The sequence below is a fragment of the Myxocyprinus asiaticus genome, chromosome 48 (genome assembly GCF_019703515.2).
Source record: "Myxocyprinus asiaticus isolate MX2 ecotype Aquarium Trade chromosome 48, UBuf_Myxa_2, whole genome shotgun sequence".
Classification (NCBI taxonomy): Eukaryota; Metazoa; Chordata; class Actinopteri; order Cypriniformes; family Catostomidae; genus Myxocyprinus; species Myxocyprinus asiaticus.
In genome coordinates, this window is record NC_059391.1 from 1,693,394 (window position 1) to 1,719,630 (window position 26,237).

General features: G+C 38.0%; 1 protein-coding gene across 1 annotated transcript in view; it reads left to right on the forward strand.

The window, feature by feature from the left end:
- Nucleotides 1-497: 497 nt before the first annotated feature.
- flnca (filamin C, gamma a (actin binding protein 280)) overlaps nt 498-26,237 on the forward strand; it is a 49,099-nt gene continuing 23,359 nt past the window's right edge. Inside the window, exons 1-21 of the mRNA XM_051692092.1 lie at nt 498-902; nt 5,782-6,030; nt 8,736-8,833; nt 10,267-10,417; nt 16,119-16,237; nt 16,361-16,438; nt 16,547-16,709; nt 16,779-16,979; nt 18,624-18,761; nt 18,917-19,043; nt 19,161-19,297; nt 20,541-20,734; nt 20,842-20,955; nt 21,208-21,351; nt 21,939-22,062; nt 22,158-22,318; nt 22,451-22,541; nt 22,623-22,792; nt 22,904-23,021; nt 23,264-23,526; nt 23,610-24,207. Of these exons, the coding sequence (XP_051548052.1) occupies nt 539-902; nt 5,782-6,030; nt 8,736-8,833; nt 10,267-10,417; nt 16,119-16,237; nt 16,361-16,438; nt 16,547-16,709; nt 16,779-16,979; nt 18,624-18,761; nt 18,917-19,043; nt 19,161-19,297; nt 20,541-20,734; nt 20,842-20,955; nt 21,208-21,351; nt 21,939-22,062; nt 22,158-22,318; nt 22,451-22,541; nt 22,623-22,792; nt 22,904-23,021; nt 23,264-23,526; nt 23,610-24,207 (3,802 nt within the window). The 5' untranslated portion in view covers nt 498-538. The remainder of the gene's footprint in view (nt 903-5,781; nt 6,031-8,735; nt 8,834-10,266; nt 10,418-16,118; nt 16,238-16,360; nt 16,439-16,546; nt 16,710-16,778; nt 16,980-18,623; nt 18,762-18,916; nt 19,044-19,160; nt 19,298-20,540; nt 20,735-20,841; nt 20,956-21,207; nt 21,352-21,938; nt 22,063-22,157; nt 22,319-22,450; nt 22,542-22,622; nt 22,793-22,903; nt 23,022-23,263; nt 23,527-23,609; nt 24,208-26,237) is intronic.

Consider the following 26,237-nt stretch of genomic DNA (forward strand, 5'->3'; position numbering starts at 1 on the left):
CAATCACAGACTGCCTCATCCATTTCGACCAATCCGATCCGTCATCGCTGTCCTTCAGGATTAGAAAACGCTTCGTCATATTCATGTATACAGCATGACATCAGTGTGATGTAATCCAGGGGGTCCTGGGTGCATTTAAACCCTTTCTTTTTTTTACCGTCTCCTCATTTCAAACAGCACTTTCCACTAAAGCAAACTGTTGATCACCGAAGTAACTTCGTTCATTTTTCATAAAGTGATATTCTTCAGACTCAAAGTGTCCATTAAGAAGGAGCGACTACTTTTGTCAGGATACTGAAAATTAAAAACGGGACCGGCCGCCTTGTAAATCAGATAATCTATCATCGCCCTGACAGAAGATCCCTTTTCACAAGTGTTTGTGAAAGTCTGTCTGTTTCTTTTTTTTTTTTTTTTTTTTTTTTCCTAAACTTCATCCAGGTTTTGATCTGTTTAACAGTGCGCTCGCCTCTCACACTCTCCCGCCAAAGTAACGAGCTGTGAATTTACCGCATCAGAAGTATAAAAGCAAACGTCCATCATGAGCAATCATTTCGACGATCAGCCGACCCAATACTACCAGGGCACAGACCTCGGGGAAGAAGAGGAGGAGATGCCAGCTACAGAGAAAGACCTCGCCGAAGACGCGCCGTGGAAGAAGATCCAGCAGAACACCTTCACCAGATGGTGCAATGAACATCTCAAATGCATCAATAAGAGCCTCACTGACCTCCAGAAAGACTTGAGCGATGGCCTTAAACTCATCGGCCTTCTGGAGGTCCTCAGTCAGAAGAAAATGTACAGAAAACATCACGTCAAACCAAACTTCCGACAGATGAAACTGGAGAATGTGTCGGTGGCGCTGGAGTTTCTGGACAGAGAACGCATCAAACTCGTGTCTATAGGTAAGATCGGATTGAACTGGTTAAACAGGAATGATCTTGAATCTTACAATAACGTTTTAAGTAAAAATAAAGAAATAAATAAATAAAGACTCATAATTGTACTTGCAGATATCATCTCTCTGTACTAATTAATGCAATCACTGTATATGAAATATTGGAAGAAGGAAAGTCTTTCTAATGATCCAATTATTCGGTTTCTACTCCAAACCATTGTCGAGCTTGTGTCGAGATGTAATTATTGAAATGTGGCCTGATATTTATTCATTTAAATGCTTCTCTTTTTACTTTAGTACATAAATCTTAAAATGTGTTTCTGGGACAAAGGGACTCAAAATGATGGAGCAGGTCATATGTAAGAGTTACCAATTTTGGAGACACTATAGCTTTCATTAATAACATCAACAGACAATATAACATTAAAAAGAGCTTAAAATATGGAATACCTTTTTACAAATATCATTAAACATTGATCCAGATACAGTGTAAAATAGGTAAAATCTTTTATCTGGTAAAATAAAAAGTGCTTTACATGGGTACAACGGGGCTAAATGCACACCTTATGGAAAATGTGCTTTTTAAAGCAGCCTATATCAAGATTGAAAAAACAAACAAACATGACTTTTTTATTGATTATTGATGGAACAATATAATTAGTTTGAAATTAAATCAGAATGGAAATTTCTTTTTTTTTTTACGTGGGGTAAATAAAGGTAATATTGTGTAAATATAGGGACTATAATTATAGAACAACATATTTCAACTTAGGCAAATACATTTGAGACAGCAACATGCTTTTTTATGTATCAAATTAAGATAATGCTTATTCAAAATAACTACTTCAGAAAAGGGTGCACCATTTCCTGTTCATTTTAAACACTTTTGGCATTTCATAACATCTCAATTATTCTATAAACAAATGAATCTACATTGTGATTGGATCAGTCAGCGTGAGCCCACTTTGAACATTTTTCACAACAAATCTATTCCCCCCACTTAAGAAAAACAGTGTGTTTAATAGCAGCCTTTAGCCCCTGCAACAGGGGAGCTTTTTACCCCAAATACTATCCTTTCACTTATTGGACAATTATTGAAACACTTTTGATTTAATCACCTTGAACAAAACTGAAAATGATAAGTATTTTGTCTAAAAATAAATGTGATAATTTCAGGGATTCACATTAGCTACATAAATTAGCAATATTTAAAAAAGTATTAAATAATAGATCAAATGACCTCAAAATCAAACTTTAGACATTGCACAAAATAATTTCATGAAACAGAAATATTTTGCAGTGCATAGTGACACACAGGTGTTTAGGAAAGACCTGCGGTAGTTTTTGTTGCTGTTTAGTATTTTGGGAGAAAATCAAATGAAATGTGCCTTTTACCCCAGGGAGCCTCCTTGTACCCTACTATCTAGATTAATTGGTTTAAGTCAAGGTTAAAATATTATTATTATTAGGGCTTTTTCAAATTAATTTCATGACTTGATTATACATTATAAATCAAACTTTTTGCAAATATCATTATTTTCTAAAAAGGACTAAAATAAAATAATGAAATATAAATAAAACATAATAATTCAAATCATTATAAGTAAAATATGTAGGGCCTATAATAAATATACATAATAATTAATAAATGGAATATAATTATTTATTTATTATAATATATTAAATACAATAATTCAGATAATTTCCCATATTTCCAAATCACTTAACGTAAGCCTACACTTGACATTTTGCAACTGAGTTCGGCAATCTGTGACACGTTCTTGCGCTCTGTCAAATGACCTTTCTCTATTGTTAGGTTTACTGAATCCTCCCTTGTTTATATTACTCAAAAATGCATTTAACCAAGTGAACATAATTGACCCTTCGTTAAGCTCCGTCCCCCTTAGTTATGGTTGCTCGCTCTCTGACAAGTTCTGCAGAATGAATATTTGGAATGAATGGGAGATTGCCATGAACGACATGGTTTTTGGCAAAATATTCTCATAAACGGAATGGATAATATTTGTTCGTGGGCTGGTATGAAGAGTGATATTGTAATGCATATTTATCTGAAGTTTTTTGTGAAAGAAATGGTTAAATTACTCAGTAATTTGATTAAAAACTGTGGAGACTGAATCAGAATCAAGGCAAACGATTTGAAAAGAGAAAAAGTTCAGTTAATAGCGAGTACACATCTAATAACATTAGCGTAAGTGAACAGAGCTGTTTATAACGTCTCATTACACACTCATTTTGATGCTGTGAACTGTTTTACTATCGCTTTTACTCTGACTTGAATCAGTACATAAATGAATTAACTTCATTTATTAGCTTTAATTTACGTTGGAGCAAATGTAGGTGTTGTTGCAGATGTTATGCTCATTTGGGAAGGGCTGACAGTTTAATCCAGAACATGCTCTTCTCCAGATTTATTTAAAGATTATTAAAAAAAGAAAGAAAGAAAAACACTGCGAGTATCCTCTCTGGGTAACTCATGTCACTGTTACAGTTGACCTGGCAACAACACGCTTTACATTTTTTTTTTATTATTTTGATAAAATCCTGCTTAAAAGTACTCAAACACACATCACTCCCATAGGCTTTCATTGGAAAATAGCAAACACGTGTCAGAGTAATGGCGGCAGGGCAACAGTTGCTAAGACAGGATTGGTCTGAAGCACTTTTAAGGTGGGGCTTATTGAAGGGTCAAGTTAAAGGTGCACTCAGCGATTCCTGAGAAACATTGTTAATATTCGAACTTAACTGCCAAAACAAACACACCCCTCCCTTCAGTGCTCCTTTGGAAGCTCCACCCCCCCAGATTCTTACAGTAACACATACAAAACCACAGTGACCGAAGATAAATCTTCGTGGCTATAAAACCCTGTGCAAACATTGTGTGGAAAATACCATTAGACAATTAGAGCGAACAACAACACAGCAAGTAATGTAAATAACATTAGCTATGTAGTGGGTTAGCAAACTTTTGCTACAGTAAGTTGCTGCTGCTAAGATAAATTGTAGAGTTACTTTGACTAATTATGTTGGCTTTACCCAATTCAGTTACCCAATTCTATACACGAAGTGTTTGTGTTAAGATTACATAGTAATTTTAAGTTAAGAAAACTAATTCCGAACACGTGGAACCACTGTACACGATTGAATCAGGTTCAGCCAAAGAGTTTCTTTTTTGAGACAAGTTTTTTGGAGGAGGCTGTGTCAAGTTAAAGTAGTTGAAACGTGTCTCGACGCCCCTGCATTGTGCTTCGTACAGCTGTCAAGAGTGTATTATGTGTGACTGGTTCTCATTCATTGTTGAGGCGGGCTGACTGCCCCCTACTGACACGGCTCGTAAAAACACATGCATATCAAGCTTAGAGATCAAGCCTATGGTAGGAAAAAACACATTTTATTACAGAATTTACATAAGGGTCTGGGGGCATGATTAATTGTTTTTTTTTTTTTTTTTTTAATTTTATTATTTTAAATTTGTACATGTTATTATTTATATAATTAATTGCACTAAATGACCACATTAAATTGGCAGCCCTGATTATTATATATAATTTAATTTATATTTAATGTTTAATATGAATCAGTCATTATATTGGTCAGATCAAACACCACCAGATCATCACCGATCCTCCACCTGGTTGTCTAATGGTTAGACAGAGTCCTGGAGAGGCCTTCAAACCACAGTGTCTCGCACCCACTGTGAAATTTGGTGGAGGATCGTGATGATCTGAGGGTGCTTCAGCAAGGCTTTGCGCCAGGAGTGGCATAAAGTCACCCAACAGCAATGTGAATGACGGGTAGAGAGCATGCCAAGACACACAAGTTCCTAAGTTAAAACATTAGTATTGTGTTGTTTAAAAATGAATATGAACTTGTAGAATAAAGTACTGACAAAAAATAATTTTACTCAAAAACATTCTTTTATATATATATATATATATATATATATATATATATATATATATATATATATATATATATATATATATATACTGTATATATCAATAATATTATATATGGCTTTTGAATAGTTTGCAGTTTATTAGTGACTAATGGATGTGATGTAATTAGTTGAGCGTGAATACCTAGTAAATAGACTTCTGGCCATCTTAAATGCATAGAAATATTAACTTCTGACAAGCAGCAACAGCACTGAATTGGGTGTTATAGTTTAGTATTTTAGTGGTTATGTTTAGAACTGCTTTAATAGATGTTTAACAGTGCTCTGTGTGAAGCACTAGAGTGTGATGGTGTTCAGGGGAGTATTGGCTCTTAAACAGATATGCGTCTGGCTGTCAGTGTTGATGATGTTAAAGCAAAATGGGGCTTAAGAGTGTTTCAGTCATTAAATTATATCTCTCTACTGGTCTACAAATGGTTTATTTCTAAACGTTTTTTTCTGTAGTATTTCAACCCATTTAATCCCACCATTTTAATTTGTGGCCAAAATGTAGCTTTAAATTTGAAGGAACAATGAAACATTTGTGTCCATCTAATCTCATTGTCATGCTCTTGTAAGGAATCTCCATTACATTTTGTGGCTGGCTGACAGATAACAAAAAAAGTACTTTGAAGTACCCTGGAGTGTATAAATACTGTGGTGTATCAAAAGTAATCTTTGAGTACAATGGTATATTAAAATGCCATAGTTTAGCCACAGAACTGTTTTTGTAAATGCAATCTGCTAAATTTATGTTGACACCCCAGTTTTTTAATCTTTGCCATCTCTGAATGGTGGGTTAGTTAAACCAAGCATTAATTCGAAGAGTTGCAATAATGAAATTGATTAATGTTATTTGCAATAGCCATATAAGTTCATTAAAAACCTTTTGCTAAATCAACGCTTCTATGATTGTCTTTGTCCTGTGCAGACAGCAAAGCCATTGTAGATGGAAACCTGAAGCTGATTCTGGGTCTCATCTGGACACTCATTCTGCATTATTCCATCTCCATGCCCATGTGGGATGATGAGGATGAAGAAGAGGTTAAGAAACTCACTCCCAAGCAAAGACTGCTGGGCTGGATCCAGAACAAGGTTCCTCAGCTGCCTATTAACAACTTCAACAAGGACTGGAGGGATGGCAAGGCCCTGGGTGCCCTGGTGGACAATTGTTCCCCTGGTAAATACACATGCTGACATAATGAGATGGAGCTGTTTGCTTGGTTTTTGTCTGACTTTGGGTAGTTGTGCTTGGTTAGGGATGCATAACAAAGTCAATTTTAAAATATATCATAAACCTTTTTTCCCCCTCTATATTAATTCCTAAAACTTTCAAGCTAGACCCACTAACTCTGGTTTATCACTACTAAGTAATTTCAGGCTAAATTTAATCCTTCAGCCATATTTATTAACTTTTATTTATTAATTATATATTTTATAATATAATATACAGTATATTGACAGAGTAGTAATGCAAAATAATTAATTTTGAGTTTCAGTCAAAATATCACAACAAATTTTCAATGTATGATTGATAATTCAGTAAAATGAAAAAGCAAGGATATAAATTATGTAATAAAGTATAATAAATTATATAATAAATAGTAAAATAATAAATTTGTATATACAGTCGGGCAAAAGTGTGAATACATTTGTATCTAAAGGTTTGAATAGCTCAATCCATGAAGAAAACATGGTAACACTTTACATTAATGTTGGGATAAAGGGGTGCATTATTGACTAGTTATTAATTCACAAATACATTATAAATCATCAAAATGTGGCTATAACAGCATGTAAAGGTCACTGTCATGCAATACCTGCCAAATAATGAGCCATGTTACCTCAGGTGTTATAAATCTTTAATAACACTTATTCAACATTTGTAAGTATATTTGTCTACTTTGTGACATAAATAATGAATTCTGGCAATTTATGTTTTTAATTTATATAAGTATGAACAAGTGTATTTATTAAGCATTTATAACATACAAGTAAAATGCTCACTGTTCGGCAAGTATTTGATGAATGTTTCATGATTTATAATGCATTTGTAAATGACTTATTAGTCATTTATAAACCCCTTTATAAACTCTTATTATTGTTGTGTTGTCATTAGCTGGAAAAGTGTTCTTATGGTAACAATACACATTCTTTTTTTTTTCTTTCTTTTTTTTTTATGGTGGTGGGGCATGAAGTATTTCATGTGACTGCTGTGTGCATTTTCCATTTCCCTTTTTGATAAGTAGCACCTAATAAACAAGCACATTTTTTTTTTTTCTAGAGAAAATAGTTTTTCTAAAAAATTATGTCCACGTATGTGGACAGTGGGACTAAGTTGTGAAACTGTAAACAATACCAAGCTATAGAAAGTCAGTTTTTTTTGTCATCACATAGTTTATTTATGTGTCCAGGAGTGTTGGTTATTCATGTTTTTGTTACGTTATAGACATTACTGCTGATTTTCTATAAAGCTGAATAATTAATTCTGATTCAAAGTAATGGCCAGCATCATCCAATCACTGCCAACATTATTAAAATAAAACTTAGCATTATAATTTCTGACTGTATGTACTGATTATCACTGAATATCACCCATATCTGCCAAACATGTTGAGTGGTCCAAACATCATCTGCAGACTGAAACTGAACTTTCGGTCGGATTTTAGGAGTTAATGCACTTAGATGCATAGAAAGCTATATGATGTTCCTTTGCTCCCTGTGTAGTGAATGACTTAACCTCCAGTGTGCTGTCACTGATCCCTGAACAGTTTGAAATGCACCTTGTTTTTTTTATAACTCCATATAAAGCCTCTGAAAGCAAAATTTTTCAGCTTTTGCATGAATACATTGATTCTCAATGTGAAAATGCACAGAAAATAAATAGGAATGCATTTACTAATGTTAATGAATAGAACTGTATTGTACAATGATAACAAAATAAAAAATAACAAAATTTATATTAAAATGAAGTGAAATGACCACAGATGTGTTAATGTTGAAAATTATTCAAAATAAGTAACATGTTTTTTTGTTTTTTACTTTTGAAGGAATAATGTCCCAAAATCCATGTCTGTGGACATCATGTTTATCAGCGGGGTGGTGGAAGATTTTTGAATACATTTTTTAAAGCGGCATATCAAACAAAACTAGAGATGCTATTCTTTACATCAAAACAGGTTTCAATGAAAAAACGTAAAAAGGTTTCTTACCAGAGACACTTTTTTTGGCGCTCCGCCCGTAGAAGCACTTCACGGAAAATGAGGCCACGCTGTGTCACGTGACTCGGTATGTTAAAAGTTTAACCCTTAAATGACAGTCTAGAGTGTTGTGAACAGTATTCAGTCGGTTTAAATTCATTTAAATTATGCGTTGCATATAGCAAAGCCAAAATACAATGTCCACACATGTGGACGCTGGATCACACGAGGTTAAATGATTTAATACAGAATGAGGGCTTCATTTACAGTATGTACTGTGGATCATCATGACCTACTTTCACTCTTTGCTCACATAGACACAAACTAAGGAGAAGGGTATTGAACTAAAGTGTTTACTTATGTGTAGCTGACATGAAACAGTCCCCAGGAAACAGTCATGGCCATACAAGGTGCTGCTGGCTTTTGACAAATAGCAGCAATAATGAGGACATACACTGTGTCTGTTATCATTATATATTTATGTTACATTGTAAGTCTCTTCAAACACTTTTTGCAAACAATTTTAAAACAAAATACCAGGTTTATGAAAGGCCTGAAATACCAGTTAATTCCTTAAATGAGGTCATTATCGTTTCAGTACTAGAGTTTCTTGTGAAGAGTGTGCATGTGGCCTAACACCTTATTAAAGTATTATTTGCTCATATCATTTTCCCTCTTCTTGCAGGTCTGTGCCCTGATTGGCAAACTTGGGACCCCAACCAGCCCGTTGACAATGCGCGTGAGGCCATGCAGCAGGCTGATGATTGGCTCGGTGTGCCACAGGTGAACATCCACTTCTTCATCCAGTTTTATCCCCTACGTCAGTCATGGGGAAGTTTGTGTCTGGGTGTGGGTTAGTGTCAAATGTCACAGTGGTTTCTGCACTGACACACAGTGGTGCCTACTCCATTATCTTCGTGGGATAAGTGTGAGATTCCATGGATGGTGTAGCGTGTGTGTCATAAATTCTTGGGGCCGAATTCCCTCCTGACTGTTGAGGGGAGGGGGGAGGGGTCTGGCTCTTGGTAAATCCTGTCCTTGGCCTGTTGAGAGCCAAAATAGTATCTAAAGAGATTGCCACCAAACTGTGATTGTGGAACAAGCGTAATGGTAAAAACAAAATGGTGTAGCTGGAAGTTCAGGGTGTGGCTTGATGTTTATCTCATTGTAAACTCCTCCTGGTTCTGACACATAGATAGATCTGTTTTAAATCTATATTTTTGCTGTTCTCACCACTTTTATTTATAAAAATAGTGGAGAGATGTGTTCGGAAAAAGGCGAAAGCCATATCAGAACGTGAGGTGCCTGCATGTGACAATAAAGTGTTTTATATATGATAAATAATAATATTGTGTGGCAACAATATATTGTCACTTTCTCTGTTCTTTCTAATCATAACTGCTGTTCACATGAATCGCCTTTTGGACATGTAGACATAAATAGATTTACATGTTCTGAAGAAAATATGAGTAGTACTTGCTCATGTAGAAGTTGCCATTAGAATGTTTAGGTGCTGTGGGTGGTTGCCAGGATATTGCTACAGTATGTGGTTGCTAACATGTTCTGAGTGTTTTTAGTGCATTACTATGCAGTTTCATCATGATTACACGGGGAGTTGACATGCTGTTACTGAATATTCCAGTACCCTGACATCGACCCCATTCTGCCATGTTACTGACAAATGTCTCCCATCAGACATTTTTGCATTAGTTCAGTTGTGTTTACCTTTTCTTGTGACCTGTGTTCTCGTCCTGTGTTGAAACCAGGAAGTAATTATTTTCACACAATCAGTAACGAGCACAATTTAAATGTTGCATTTTCCGTTTCAGGTTTAGGGCTTGGGGATAGAGTTAATAAAATGTGCATTCCTCTTTACTGTATTACATAATTTATGTCTTAAAACATCTAACTTTACAGCAGTTGAAGTTCTTTTTAAATTGACATGACATCTAAAAATATGGCACTCCTGCATGGGATGTTGAAAAAAAAACAATAATGCGACACAATGGGGCAACGGTCAAAGATGTCTGTCTAGCCCATGTTTACAACATAGCTCAACTGAAAAACAGCACAGACAGTCCGTCCCAAAATTTGAAACTTAGGACTTGTTTAATCACTAAGTATTAGTACTGGCTTAGCAAGCACCACTAACTGTGTTCCTCATTGTAGACACATCACATTTTTTAATATATAGTATAATGTTTTTTTTTCTTCAGGTGATAGCCCCAGAGGAAATCGTGGATCCAGATGTAGATGAGCATTCAGTGATGACGTACCTCTCTCAGTTTCCTAAAGCTAAACTGAAACCCGGAGCACCTCTCAAGCCAAAACAGCTGAACCCCACAAAGGCCAAGGCCTATGGACCAGGTAAATGAATAACAGCAAGGCTTAGATTCCAGACCTTATAAGAACTGTTTTCTCAAGACAAAACCTAATAAAGCATTTATGAGCTTCACGCAAGTCTGTTTTTCAGCCATTTTGAAAATTGAAGAGAAAAGCCATTTTGCTTTGTATGGATTAAGGCTGTCAATTTAACGTTGTAATACAGTGCAAGTAATGATATATAAAAAAATAACACTTAAAAAAAATACACAATTAATCATGCCTCTTGATCATAAGTAAATTCCATAATGAGGGCTTTTCCTACCAATGGAGTAACTCAAGCTTGAAGTACCACCACTATGTTTTTGCGGGTCGCAGTCCAGCTGTACAGGCAATGTGCATCTGTACAGGCAACAAACAACTGTACTAATACTGATGGACAGAGCACAACAGTATGCAGGGGTCTTCAAAGATTCAAACTGCATTTAACTTCACACAGATGCCTAAAAAAGGCACTCATGGCTAGAGACACTGAAAACCAATAAAACACAATGCAACCACAGTGAGACGCTGCATAAAGTTCTGTCTGCAGGGTGAACATAAAAAACAGCAAAGGAACGCAATAATGCATCCTGCAAAAGCCCTATATTTCTTGTACAGATCAACAGAAATAAAACAAGTAATATAGAAATGATAGAAATAGAAATAAAAACAAGTAATATAGGCCTATTGACTATTATAATTTTTGTATAGTCTAATCCAGGGGTCAGCAACCTTTTTGACATGGAGTGCCATTTTTTTATTTTCCTGGTCAAGGGCTGTGCCGATGTGTACTGACATAACCTTCCAGAGAAGAAACATGACGGCGCAGTCCCGCGGGATGGCGATCGATATGAGTATGCCTGCTGCGTGCTGGCGACTTATATACACCACTACTGTTGTGTTGTCCGAATGAATCAGAATGTGGTGATTCACTATGTTGGAATGAAAAGCTCTCAAAGCTAGAAAGACAGCCAGTAGCTCTAAGCAGTTGACATGCCACACCCGTTTCGCACCTGTCCGGGTGTCAAAAGTCGGGCATCCATCACACACCATGCCCCAAACTGTGTTGGATGCATCTGTGGTCAGCACTTTCCTTCTGAAAATTTGACCCAGCATAACACCCTATTGGTAGAAGGCCGACGCTGTCCATGGTGCTAGAGCAGCCAGTCAGCATGCGCTGAGGCTCCAGGCGCAATGTGGAACATCGCTTGAGTCAGTACTGCAGAGGTCTCATGTGTAACAGACCTAACAGTATGACAGCAGATGCTGCTGCCATAAAACCCAGCATTCTCTGAAATGACTTCAGTGGTAATGTTTATCCAGTTTGAACTGAGACAGACACCGAAGAATGGTCTGTGCGTGCTCGTTCATGAGGTGCACACGCATGCTCACGGAGTCCAGACAAACTCCTAAAAAGGAGATTTACTGTCTGGGGAAAAGTGTGCATTTCGCCCAGTTGACATTACAGATTTTCCATATGGAAAAGCAGAAAGCCTCATTGTTCGCTCAATAGTGCCTCTGATTGGCTAGTAAGAACCAGTCTCTGAGGTGATTCAAAACACGCACTCCGTTCATTTTCAGTGGGGCAAGCGCTGCATCGATACATTCCGTGAACGCACGGGGAGCCAGAGACAGACTGAAATGAAGCACTTTAAATTGATACGCAGTTCCCTCGAACGCGAATCTAAAAAGCCGCCTGTAACGCAGTACAATTGGTACATGAAGTACGCATCCTTCAGATCTATTGACGCAAACCAGTCCTGAGGACAGATGTGTGATAATATCTGTTTCTGAGTTAACATTTTGAATGGGTGCGTTGCAAGCGCCCGATTCAAGCGTCTCAGAACTAGAATGGGCCGAAGTCTGCCTTCCTTCTCTAGAACGAGGAAACAACGGCTGTAAATCCCGCTGTATGTGTCGCAGTCTGGGGCAGACACTATCGTGTTTTTGTTTTGTTTTTGTGAATCTCTGCGCACAACATCAGCACATATTGGTCGGACCACAGATTGCAAAGCGCCGGTGAAGCAAGGTGGCCGGCATACAAACTGAATCGTATGACCCTGCTCGATCGTTTTAAACACCCAGTTCTGACACACCCGTGAGAACTCGCCACGCATTCGCGCAGCAGGACAGCAGGCTTATTAATTAATCTGAAACAACCTCTATCGCATTCTTTGCGAGAAGATTGTGTATTTTGGCTCTAACACCGGCGCGTCTTCGGATGGAACCGTGGAAGACAGAACACCATTGAAACGGGGCGGCCGACATGCAAATTGGATCATATAACCATATTAGATCGTTTTTAGCACTCTGTCGGAAATGCCCGAAAGGGCTCGCCATGCGTACGCGTAATGGGATAGAGGGTAATTTGGTTTGTTCATTGTACGATATAATGCACCACTCACCATTGGTTGTGCATAATGTGTGGGCTTTGAAGTGGGAAAGCTCTTTATTGCGTCTCGTGCATGTGCAACTAGCACTGTACTCTTTTTTGCATTCTTTATTGCATGTGATTGAATGTGAGACACAGAAACAACATATTGAACAACATTTTGAACAACAATATTCCTTTCCCGACAAACAGCAATGGGGAAGAGGGGGATAGCATTGTGTGTCAGGAGTGCTTTTGCTGCGCGGGCGTTTTTTTCCCCCTCGGCACTGAGGCAGCAGGCGTGGGTTTTTAGCCGGGCACTAACCCGAGACAGAATGGGAGCGAGCCGGTTGTGATGAAGTACTGCTCCGTTTTGGCATAAAATATCTCATAGCCTGTGAGTGTTGCTGAGTCGTGAGGTAGCGCTCAGCAAATCTATCCACAGGGTTGCTAAAAAGGCTGGCTGGAGACACTGGAGCATCAAATAGAGCGGCTTTTTCCATGTCACGCATTTCCTTGATGGTCAGCCAGATGTGATGATCCAAAACCACCAGGTTGCTCATTGACTTGCCAATGGCCTGTGCAGTGACTTTCGTGGCTCACAGCGCTAAGTCCATAGCGGTGTGGAGCTCTTTGAATGCCTTTGGATCTTAGCATTGCTTGTTCATTTGCTTGAGGAGCTTAGCTTGGAAAACTTGGAGCACCACCATCCTGTGGAGTGCTTAACCAGCTTGGCCTGCCACTGAGTATGCTTTTCTAGCCAGTGCGGACGTCAGTCGACACGGCTTGAAAGGATGAACGGGGCGTGATTTCCACACCCTGCTACTCGCTGGGCAGAGATGTGCCGTTACTGCCTCTTCCACAGGTGAAGTGATTGTGTATGCACTGCTGTCACATGATTGGCTGATTAGATAATGGCATGGATGATTGTTGGTGCCAAACAGGCTGGTTTGAGTATTTCGGTAACTGCTGTTCTCCTGTAAGCTTTAATCTTGACCCACAGATAAATTTTGAAAACTAAATATTAAAATGTACATCTGATGAACGAAGCAGAGATTGTGTAAAAGAAATGTATCGTTCTGCATAAAACAATTGCAAAACAAAATGCAATTATGTGGTGAATTAAGTTGTACATTTAAGATTTTTTTTTTTTATATTTCCAGTGAGCTAAATTACAAATGTTTTTAAAGTTACGCACAAATATAATGAAGTTGCAATGACGAGCAGCACTATACGGTCACATTTCAGCACTTCACGTTTATGGACGTGTGCTCTCTTAAGTAGCACTTAAAGCGCGCCTTCGCACGTTCATGTTAAGTGTAGTTTTGGGAAACGCACGTAAAAAATAACGAACGTTCGTAAAATTACTCGTAGAAAACGCTCTTAACCGCTAAGATCAATTGTTATTGGGAAACGAGGCCCAGACTGGTTCGAACTGACAAAGTCTACGGTAACTCAGATAACCGCTCTGTACAATTGTGGTGAGAAGAATAGCATCTCAGAATGCTATTCTACGAATAGCATTCCTCTGTCCATGAGGAGGACCTACACAATATTAGGCAGGTGGTTTTAATGTTGTGGCTGATCGGTGTATGTATAATATATATATATATATATATATATATATATATATATATATATATATATATATATATATACACCCATTCACCAGTGAAGCGTCAAGCGGCGAGGCGGAGTAAATGTTCACCAGAACACTCCAGGGGAGTGGAGAGTCTTCTCGTTGCTGTGAAGATCCCGCCCACTGACTCGTATATGTCGACGGTGAAGTAGTAGAGGGCTTCTAGACGAGAGATGAATCGCTGTCTTGAAGGAAGAAAATTCTGAGGAATGGTGTTTGCGTGCCCACTTTTATACTGGACAGCTTCGTGCCTAAAAGTACAGGCTTAAACACCATAGCCAATTTTAGAATTGCCGTTATTGCAGAAAGGTTTCAATTAGGTTGTTTAGAAAAAGTGTACTGATTCATAAGGGAACCTGTCCTTTTGCAGAAAATGAGTTAACACAGTTAATGTCACAGATTTGCTTATTTGATTACTTAACTGATTCACAAAATTGTGTGGAATCTTAAAATTACTAGCACACAAGCAACAGCGAGAGTGGAGCAGGCTATTTTATTTATATAAGTTTTTCGCACCTGCATTCCAATCTACATCTTGATGTAATCCTTCCTCATGATCACGCAGTGTATTTTCATCAGCTGAATGAGAGGCTAAACATTATTAAAGTGTGACGAGACTGTGCTGTGTGTACAAGCCATTCACGCATCACAAGCCGATCAACTATTTAGCCCTTTTCGGTGAATCGCACCTGCAAAATCCTAAAACATTATTTCCAGGTTTAATTTATATTTTGAATAGACTCCGATTTTTGAACTCCATGATGTGGGTTTATGTTTTCTCTTTTAATCATTTAATGTAATTTTGAGAGTTACTATGGTTTAAGGAGGGTGTACCTGTATGCTGGGTTGGAAATCTCAAGAATTAATAGTGGTGATTTCCTTATTACATCACGTGTTGTTCTGAAAGCAAAAAGAAACAAATGAAAATCGGAATGCAGGCTGTCATCCGCACAGCTTGACTGAAGCAAAGCGAGCGCGTTTACTCGCTCGATTAACCGAAAGTGAACCGCTGCCTCCTCGTGATGTGCGAATGGTTTGCACATACCGCACAAGTCTGTTGGGTATACTGCAGTCTTGTCACATTTTAACTTTTTGTTTAGCCTCCCTTTCAGCTCATGAAAACATGCTGCGTGATCTTGAGGAAGGATTACATCAAGATTTAGATTGGAATGCAGGTGCAGAATTTATATAAATAAAATAGTCCACTCATCTCTCGCCGTTGCTGGCGTGCCAGTGATTACCCCTCCACGTGCCAATGCTGGCATGCGTGCCATAGGTTGCCGACCCCTGGTCTAATTAATGCTTTACTCATCTGCCACAATAATGTAATGTCTTTGAACTATCTTTATTATTATATTTATTCTATATATATATAATGATTTTGGTTATTATATATTGATTTCTTCTTTTTCTGGGTCTATTTTGGCAAACACTGACATACAGTATGTTGATTAATTTGATTAAGTAATCAGCATACCAATGTAATTAATTTGATTAAAAATTTTTAATTGATTGACAACCCTATTATGGATACATCTGACTTTCAAGAAACAAAGCAATATTTACATCCTGAAAGGCACTGTATTCTTCATCCATGTAATTGCCCTTAAAAGACTTTTACTACCATCTTCTCAGTTTGGATGCTACAAGTATATTGTTGAAAATTGTTAGTTTGTCTGTTTTCTTGAACAAAGGTGTTGAGACCCAGGGCAACATGGTTTTGAAGATGGCTGTATTTACAGTGGAAACACTGGATGCAGGACTTGGTGAAGTGATTGTATATGTAGAAGACCCAGAGGGTCACACTGAGGAGGTGAGGTATAACAGATGTGATTCTGGAACATTCAATAAATGTGCAACAATGTGTAACAAACCATAAATGACATTTTTTGTATTTTTTTTTTTACTTGAATACATATTTTACATATTTTGTTAGGCTAAAGTAGTCGCCATCAATGATAAGAAAAGGACATTCTCTGTCACCTATGTGCCCAAAGTCGAGGGCCTCCACAAGGTACTCAGTACAAGAACAATGTTGATTTCACAGTGACTTTTTTATTTGGATATAAACCAGTTTGCTTTCATGTTGATGGTTTTGTTCATTTAGTGTTATATATCTCAGGTGAAGGTACTCTTCGCTGGGCAGGACATTGATAAGAGCCCTTTCTTGGTGAACGTGGCGAAAGCTCTGGGTGATCCCAGCAAAGTTCAGGCTCGAGGTCAAGGTTTGGAGCCAGTGGGCAACGTGGCCCATAAGCCAACTTATTTTGACATCTATACAGCAGGTTAGTAGAAAGTGAAAGCTGTGTTTTTTGTCATTAAGAAGGAACACTCACAATTCTAACTCATTCCAGGTGCTGGGGCTGGAAATGTTAGTGTGGTCATTGTTGACCCTCAGAATAAAAACAACACTGTGGAAGTTCTTCTAGAAAACAAGGGTGATAACATCTTCCGTTGCACCTATAAACCTGTGCAGGAGGGGCCGCACACTATCCATGTGAGCTTTGCTGGGCAGCCAATACCCAAGAGCCCCTTCAAAGTGAACATCTCTGAGGGTGAGCAATGATCTTTCTTTCTTACAAATCTCTCTGTTTTTCTCCACTCCATATTAAAACAGTGGGCAAACAGTGAAAAAACGGACAAAGAATATTCCCCCTCCCCCAAAAAACCTTTTTATTTTTATAGCACACCCAAAACCCACTGCTGGGGCTCCGGTGCAGATACTTCCTCATAAAAAGAAAGGTGCGCTGCTGTTCATATTAGCTTTGTCCATGCCTGTGGACCATACCTCTGTGTCTGCACCCCTGTTAGGGGTACAGTGTAACAGCTCAGCTCATTGCTCTTAGCTCAATGCAATGATGATGGGTTTGCTTGTGGCAGCTTGATGCAACCACTTTGAGGCATGATAGGAAAGGTGCAAAACCAAAGTTATGGAGTAAATACTGTATGTGATTGTACTGAAGGAACATAGAGCAACAGAGAATGATTGCATGATATTCAGTGATCGTTCTTTCTGTTGTGGAAAGAGACAGGATATTTCATTTGCATGAGTGTCCTGTTTATGGAGCTAGAACCACGACTAAAGTATTTAAATCTGAATTTTGTTCATTTGAATTCTAGACATGTGACAGTTAACAAAATTGAAGATTTTTATGGCATATTTTATAGATTTGTATTTTTAAACAGCAGATTCTTTATTTAGATTTTTTTTAAGGTGGAATAAGATGTACATTTTCAGATTATAAAATTCTAGGTTAAAATTTTGAAATTAAAAAGAAATTCAAAACTAGAAATACAAATCTCTCAAATTCAGATATCAGAAATTCAGATTGTAAAAAAAACTAGGCCAAAGGTCAATCTTCCGTGTTCCACAGGCAAAAGTAGAGGTTATCAGAATAGTCAAACTTAGCATTTTGGCCAATCACAGAGCCACCAGAATGCTCTGGCAAGGTCCAATGTAATATAGGACTGTATTGAGTAATTATTGAGCCCGTGTTCATTTATAAATATTATTGTTCACTGTTAGTTCATAATGCATTAACTAATGTTAATGTATATAACTTTTAAGGTAAAAATGTATTAGTATATTAAGAAATTAACATTTGCTGAGATGAATAAATGCTGTAAAAAAAATAAAAAATTAAAAAATTTAATTGTAGTTCATGTTAACATAATTTATTCATTTTGTTCATTTTAATTAATGTATACATGAGACTTCTGGTAGCTCTTTAATTGCAAGACATGAATTTGAGAGATTTGTATTTGAAGATCTGAATTCCTTCTTAATCTGAAAATTTTAACCTGTAATTTTAAATTCTGAATATTTACATCTAATTCCACCTCTAAAAAAATCTGCAGTTAAAAAAAATGCTAATTTATAAAATACGTCACAAAAATCTTGAATTTTGTTAATTGTCACATGTCTAGAATTCAAATGAAGTAGTAGAGCAAAGTATTCTCTTTCAAGTAACATTTTGGGCATATCAATGCAAGTATTATTAACTTTTTTGAGTTAACATGAGTCTCCTGTGTGCTGTGTGGAAAAAATAAATAAATGATAGAGTTTTCAGGTTGGTCTGCAAAGCTGCTCACGAGGAACTCTGCATATTGCGTGATCTTACTAACAGTGCTTCAGTTTGTGCATTTGTAACAGTGTGTGCATTTGATATCTATTTATTTAATTTTTTTTCCCCCATCAGCCAGTAATGCCAACACTTGTCGTGCCTCTGGCCGAGGACTGCAGCCTAAAGGTGTCCGGGTTAAGGAGGTGGCAGACTTCACTGTTTTTACCAAAGGAGCAGGAACTGGAGATCTGAAGGTTTCTGTCAAAGGCCCAGGTGAGTTATTTCTAAACTTTATGTCTTTCTTGCTCTTTTCACTCACTGCATTCATTAAAGGTATAGTTCTCCCAAAAATGTACATTCTGTAATCATTATGTATTGAATTTTAATTTTGGGGTAAACTATCCCTTTAATATGGTCACATGTTTCAGGTGGAGCAGAGGTGCCTGTGAAAGTATGTGATGTTGGTGATGGAGTTTACAAGTGTGATTACTGTCCTGTAAAACCTGGAAAATATAATGTAATCATCACATGGGGAGGCCAACCTATCCCACGCAGGTGAGAGCTAGTAGTACAACCTATTTTACCACTCCATTGCACACCTTATTTTGTGTCATAGGTTCCTCTCATATATTATGTTTAGTCTCAGCACTGTCTAAAATGTGTCTGATGTAGCCCATTTGAAGTGGAGGTCAGCACGGAGGTTGGACCACAGAAGGTGCGGGCTTGGGGTCCTGGTCTAGAGACTGGAATGGTTGGCAAACCAGCTGACTTTGTTGTTGAGGCTATTGGCACAGAGGTTGGAACTCTTGGTAAGACTCTTAGACAGAAAAGAATAACAATAATTTATTTAACCCTCATGTTATGTTCAGGTCATTTTTGACCAGTTTAAGTGTTAAAAACTGTGGAAAAATTAATCTTAATTTTGTATTTGGTTAAAATGCCTTTGAATTCTTCACAACAATGAATAAAAAATAAATAAATAAATATATATATATATATATATATATATATATATTAAATTTTTTTTATGATACTAGGTTAGTTTTATGGAATGTCAGGGTGTTTTGCATGGTTACTAGGGCATTACTAGGTGGTTGTGAGGGCATTACTAAATGGTTGCTAGATGGTTGCTTATTGCAAGCCATAAGAGACCATCCCCTATTCTCTATGATATCCTGATCCAACATTTCTATTCTGATCGGACATTTCTATCCTGAAATAAAAATCTTTTAGAAGATAAACCATAATTCTGTTTATTTATTTATTTTTTAATAGATACAATATGTAAGTATTCCAATTATCAGCTTCTTTAAACTCAGAATGAAGAGTTTACTGCATACAGTAGGCTTTACTGTATAGTACCACCACAGACAAGTAGGTGGCGCTCTTTCAGATGAAATGCTATTAGAAAAGCGTGTGTTCAGTGTAAAAAACAAGCATATGTCAATGTTCATGTTTATAGGGGGCCTGGGTAGCTCAGCAAGTAAATACACTGACTACCACACCTGGAGTCGCAAGTTTGAATCCAGGACATGCTGAGTGAATCCAGTCAGACTTCTTAAACAACCAATTGGCCCGGTTGCTAGGGTGCGTAGAGTCACGTTGGGTTAACCTCCTCGTGGTCGCCATAATGTGGTTCTCACTCTCTGTGGGGCACGTGGTGAGTTGTGCGTGGATGCCACAGAGAATAGCGTGAAGCCTCCACATGTGCTAGGTCCCCACGGTAACACGCTCAACAAGCCACGTGATAAGTTGCGCAGATTGACGGTCTCAGATGCGGAGGCAACCTCTGCCACTCAGATTGAGGCAAGTCACTACACCCCCACGAGGAGTTAGGGCACATTGGGAATTGGGCATTCCAAATTGGGGAGAAAAGGGGAGAAAATAAAAAAAATAAAAAATAAAAATGTTTATAATAAAAATGGAGGTGTGCTGTATATTGTATGTACTCAACTGGGGTCATTTTTTTGACCAGAACAGAAAAGTTCACAAACAGAAGGGTTAATGGAACAATGAAGGATGCTAATATTTATATATCTCTATTATTTAAAGGCTTTTCTATCGAGGGCCCATCTCAAGCAAAGATAGAGTGTGATGATAAGGGTGACGGCTCCTGTGATGTACGCTACTGGCCCACTGAACCCGGCGATTATGCAGTTCATGTCATCTGTGATGATGAAGATATCAAAGACAGCCCCTTCATGGCTCACATCCTTCCAGCAGCCAATGATGTCATCCCTAAAAAGGTGATTGACAGATAAAAAAACAAAAATAAGAGGAAGTCATCCTCCTCTTATTTTCTCATTTTTGCTCTTGGTGTTAATGTTATTGATGTTATGGATCTTATGTAAAGGTCAAAGCCTTTGGCCCAGGCCTGGAGCCTTCTGGAGTTATTGTCAATAAACCAACACAATTCTTCATTGATGTGCGAGAAGCTGGCAGAGGCAGTCTGAAGATCTATGCTCAGGTGTGTATGTGTGTGATATGTTCTCCATTCTCAACGTTCTCCATTGGTGATGGTGACAGATTAATGTTAAACATCTGTCAAGCTTGTAGTATTACTTTCAGAGTCACTGGTTGTGTGTTGCTAACACATGCAGCAGGTCACCTTTTTGATGTCAAAGACTTATTACATTTAAACTGCTTAAACCATGGATCATGTGAATTCCAATATTTCTGCAAACTGGCTAGATGGTGACTGACTATGCTTTTCTTTTAGGATGCTGATGGCTGTGTGATTGACATCCAGATTACTGATAAGGGGGATGGCACTTTTGTTTGTCTGTATGTTCCTACCAAGCCAGTGAAACACACCATCATAATTACCTGGGGGGAGGTCAACGTACCCAACAGTCCATTTAGAGTGAGTATCTCTAGTGCTGTATTTCTGTGTTTATGCCTGAAAAGTTGAGGCATCGTTAGGGGTCCAAGCATCAAAGGTATTTGTGCTGATCTTATTCTTCTTCTTCTTTTTCTGCCCTAAAAGTGTCTGGGCAACAAACAATTTCCCCCCACTACTCAAGGTGCATATGTACAGCCCCATCTGTCCCTAGGTGTCGCTATAAGACACACTTTTACATTTTCAATAATATCGTATTAACCGTATGGGCTAATATCAAAATATTTTTTTTTTCTGATTCCCTGAGTCAAGAGGAACAAAATACATGTCTGATTTTATAAAAAAAAAATAATTATAATAATTCGTGTGAATAGGACCAACGGTCTTGGCGAAGTTCGAAAAAGTAGGTTTTTCGGAAAACTCCAAATGACAGAATGCCTATAAAGTAACTAGAGTACTTAGTAATGAAATTACAATTTTGGTAATTTCCTCCACATTTCATAACTGCTTGGACCCCAATAATTGCCGCTTGCAGCTATATTATTCTTTAAATTTCACCTTGTCATTTGGCCATCCTTGTTAATTGTTACCACTTTAAACTTTTTCTTTAGGTTCTTGTTGGTGAAGGCTGTCACCCAGACAAAGTGAAGGTCTATGGGCCTGGAGTTGAGAAAACTGGCTTAAAAGCTAATGAGCCCACCTACTTTACTGTCGACTGCAGTGAAGCTGGCCAAGGTTTGTTTAATGAGCTTAATGAGTTTGACAGGTTTCCCTTTGTAAGGCACAATAAAGTGGTCTAATTGTGGCTTACCATTGTGATTAAATCATAGGTGATGTCAGCATTGGGATCAAGTGTGCATCCGGAGTGGTAGGTCCAGCAGAGGCAGATATTGATTTTGACATTATTAAAAATGACAATGACACCTTCACTGTCAAGTACACACCCCCTGGCCCCGGCCGTTACACCATCATGGTGCTCTTTGCAAACCAGGTAAAGCAATAAATAGTTGAACACATTTTTTAAAATGATATTTTTGAATATATAATGCATTCCATTATATTAAGACCTGAATATGACTTGTGCACATCCAACACTAATTAAACCATTCTTTGATTAACAAAGGAAATCCCAAGCAGCCCATTCAAAGTCAAGGTTGATCCCTCTCATGATGCTGGTAAAGTCAGAGCTGAGGGACCCGGGCTGAACAAGACAGGTGAGTGCAAGGCATTTAATCACAATAAAATACCTTAACTAGAGAGAAATCAATTAGAACTGACTCAGCGCTGCTATACAGGTGTTCAAGTGGACATCCCTGCCCATTTCACCATCTTCACCAAGGGAGCTGGAAATGCTAAACCCGAGGTGCAGTTTAACACTGCTATCAAAGGAGATGCTGTTAAAGACTTTGAGATCATTGATAATCATGACTACTCCTACACTGTGAAATACACCGCCCTTCATCAGGTCAGGGGTCACTACTGTCATCCATTTTATTTGTTCAGAACATAAGTAATGAGCAAGTTGGGAAATGCTACTTTTCACCAAAAATGAATGATTAATCCTCTCCAAATTTAGGGTGAGATGGCTATCATGGTCACTCATGGAGGAGATCCAATACCCAAAAGCCCTTTCAATATCACAGTCACACGTTCAGTGGATCTTGGCAAAGTCAAAGTTCAAGCCTTCAATGAAAGTAAGCACTTGAAAGGAATGGTTCACCCAAAAGTGAAAATTCTGTCATGATTTACTCACGACTTTGACTTCACATTTCCGTAGAACAGAAAAGGAGTTATTTGGCATTATTTTAGAAGGTGTTAGAAGTTTTGGTGGTTGGACATGTTTACAGTCATAAATCATCAAATGGGCACTAAACTGTTGCTTACTGTAATTGCATACTGTATACTAAAACTTTCTATACTCCTGTACTTTATGCAGAGGTGGAAGTTGGGAAGGACCAGGAGTTTATTGTTTTCACAAAAGGTGCAGGTGGAGAGGGGAAGTTAAATGTGAAGATAACCTCACCCTCTGGTAGACCAATACCTTGTAAGCTGGAATCAGACAAGACCAAAGGGGCTACCTGTGTGAAGTACATCCCACCCGAGGAGGGTCTTTACAAGGTGGATGTCAACTATGATGGGAACCCTGTTCCAGGAAGTCCATTCACTGTGGAGGGGCTCATGCCTGCTGATCCCTCAAAGGTAGGATGGGAATAACAGTTCTATTGACTTTGTGAAATGATTGGATGAGCTTTGTAATGTAATGTGACCGGGTTTCCCACCAGGTGTGTGCATATGGGCCAGGACTTAAGGGTGGTACTGTGGGTCAGCCGGCACTGTTCACTATAGACACAAAAGGGGCAGGCGCTGGTGGTTTGGGTCTGACATTGGAAGGCCCCTGTGAGGCTAAGATCGAGTGCCAAGACAATGGCGATGGCACCTGCTCTGTTGCCTACCTGCCTACAGAGGCTGGTGACTACAACATCAATATCCTGTTCGGGGAAGCTCACATTCCTGGTTCACCTTTCAAAGTTGTTGTCAAGCCAGCTCTGGATGCAGGTAAGGTTACAGTGAGTGGTCCAGGACTGGAGAGGGCTAAGGCTGGTGAGGTAGCCAGTTTCACGGTGGACTGCAGCAGAGCTGGAGAGGCTGAACTCACTATAGAGATTTTGTCTGATTCTGGGGCTCAAGCTGAAGTTTGCATCCAAAAGAACAATGATGGAACCTTCTTCGTCACCTACACCCCTCTCTTTCATGGGATGCACACCATCACCATTAAATATGATGGTCAGCAGGTGCCCAAAAGCCCCATACATGTTCAGGTGGAGCCTTCTGTGGACACAAGTGGAATTAAAGTATATGGGCCGGGAGTTGAGACCAGAGGTAATTTTTAGAATCAATCAACATTTACAGGAATAGTTTACCCAAAAATGAAAATTCTGACATTATTTACCCATTTCATATAGTTTCAAATGTGTTTGCCTTTCTTGCGTGGAACACAAAATGACGTCTTTTCAGCATATAATGAAAGTGAATATTAAATCTGGGCTGGCAAGTATTCGATTTGAGAACTGTTTAGAGGTGAAGTATTTAAATTCTGCACTACAAGTGACACCAAATGGAATTACAAAAATAAAGTGTGTTTTCAAACAACTTTGGCCAACACCCCTTAGACTCATCATGCCTTTCGCACTCTCTGATTCCCTATGAACAAATAGGCCATACTAAATGAAAGGTGTTAAGTACTTAATGTCATAATGAACCAGACCACTATAACATAAACACACCGGACAGAAAGCGTTGCAGAGGAATCATATCGTCCGGTAGCATCACTGGATTGAATGGCAGCTGGTGTGCGGGGGATCCAGCGTATGAGGTAGGATGGTTTTCTGGTAACTAGTAAGCGTAACGATACATATTCCGAGTATCTTATGAGTTTATTTGGAGCTCAACTGTAATGAGCTAACTTGTGTAGCAATATCTTGAGTGTAGCTTACCTGTCGAGAAGCAACTCAGCAAGTTGTCATCTCCATCGAACCCCAAAAACTCCCTTAAAGTCTTCCACCTTGTAAATGCATTGCCAACATTAACTCTGGTTTTACGCCATTCTCTTTCTCTGTGTCTTTTAGCAAGTCTTCTAATTTAGGCTTTTAACATCTGTAGGCAAAGCTTAACTTTTCCTCTGGAAGACATCTGCCATGGTTGTAGCCACACCGCAAACTTACGCAATAGGTTTAGATAGAAAGGGTTGGGTGGAGCTGAGTGAGCCCCTCAAAATATAAACATCAATGTTTTGATAGTGCCTGGGTGGCTCAGTGTTTATATTTTTGGGGGAGGTAAACCCACGAATGGTTTACTTATAGTTGTCAATAAACATTAAACTAGGACAATAGAATGTACTGTATTTAAAAAAAATAAAAAATACATACATTTGAGAGTGAAAAGCAACTTTAATTTTGTTCTGTTCACAAAGTGAATCGACTACTTTTACTGTGGTTTTAACAGCCTGATTACATGAATGTAGCAACATTTTTGCAAAATGAGATTGCATGGTTCATTACACATATCACTGCAGTTTTGAGGTGAAATGTCCACTGTGTGGCACTAAAAGCGAGTTAAATGTTCTCCCAAACAGATTTTTAAACATAGTTTTAAATCATCAAAACCAACCTCCCTACCCTAAACCTTAAACCTAAACCTAACCGATAGTGTCAGAAAAACAAATGTGAACAAAAATGTAAAAAAAAAACAAAAAAAAACCCCACAAGCTTCTTTGACATTTTCAGCTCACATGTCAGCTCGTGTGCTCTTCAGGACTCATACCCAGATCCTTTACCTCACAAGTGCAACGCTCTGTCAGTTGAGCTACCACACAATTTGATCACATTTGAACAAGCTTGTAGTTGGTTATGTAATGAAAACGTTAAAATCTATCACCTTACTAGTCATGCACTATTGTAAAGGAGTCATAAGATAGCATTGTGTGAGGAACAGGGCAAAAAGTGTTTATGAACTGATAATCTGCCATTTTACTGTTTGCTGTTCAAACGTAATTGGATTTGTGTGAAAGTAAATAAAAGTCTGTGTTGCAGCACCTTTAGTTTCCATTTCACCAGGAAACTGCCTTAATATTTACAATGACCAACATAAAAATAATTTTTAAAATGTTTGATTATTTTATTTAAAAAATGTAGGTATATTAATGTGATTCAAATGCGATTCAAAGAGACCAGGTTGGGTTTCATGGTGTTTTTTTGTTGTTGTTTTTTTCATGACAGGTCAGAGTCTCTATTCACTTTTATTATCTGGCAAAAAGACATGTGAAGATTTAAATATATATATATATATCATTTTGTGTACTGTAGTAAATTGGTAAATAAACACAGAATTGTAATTTTTGGGTGAATTATTCA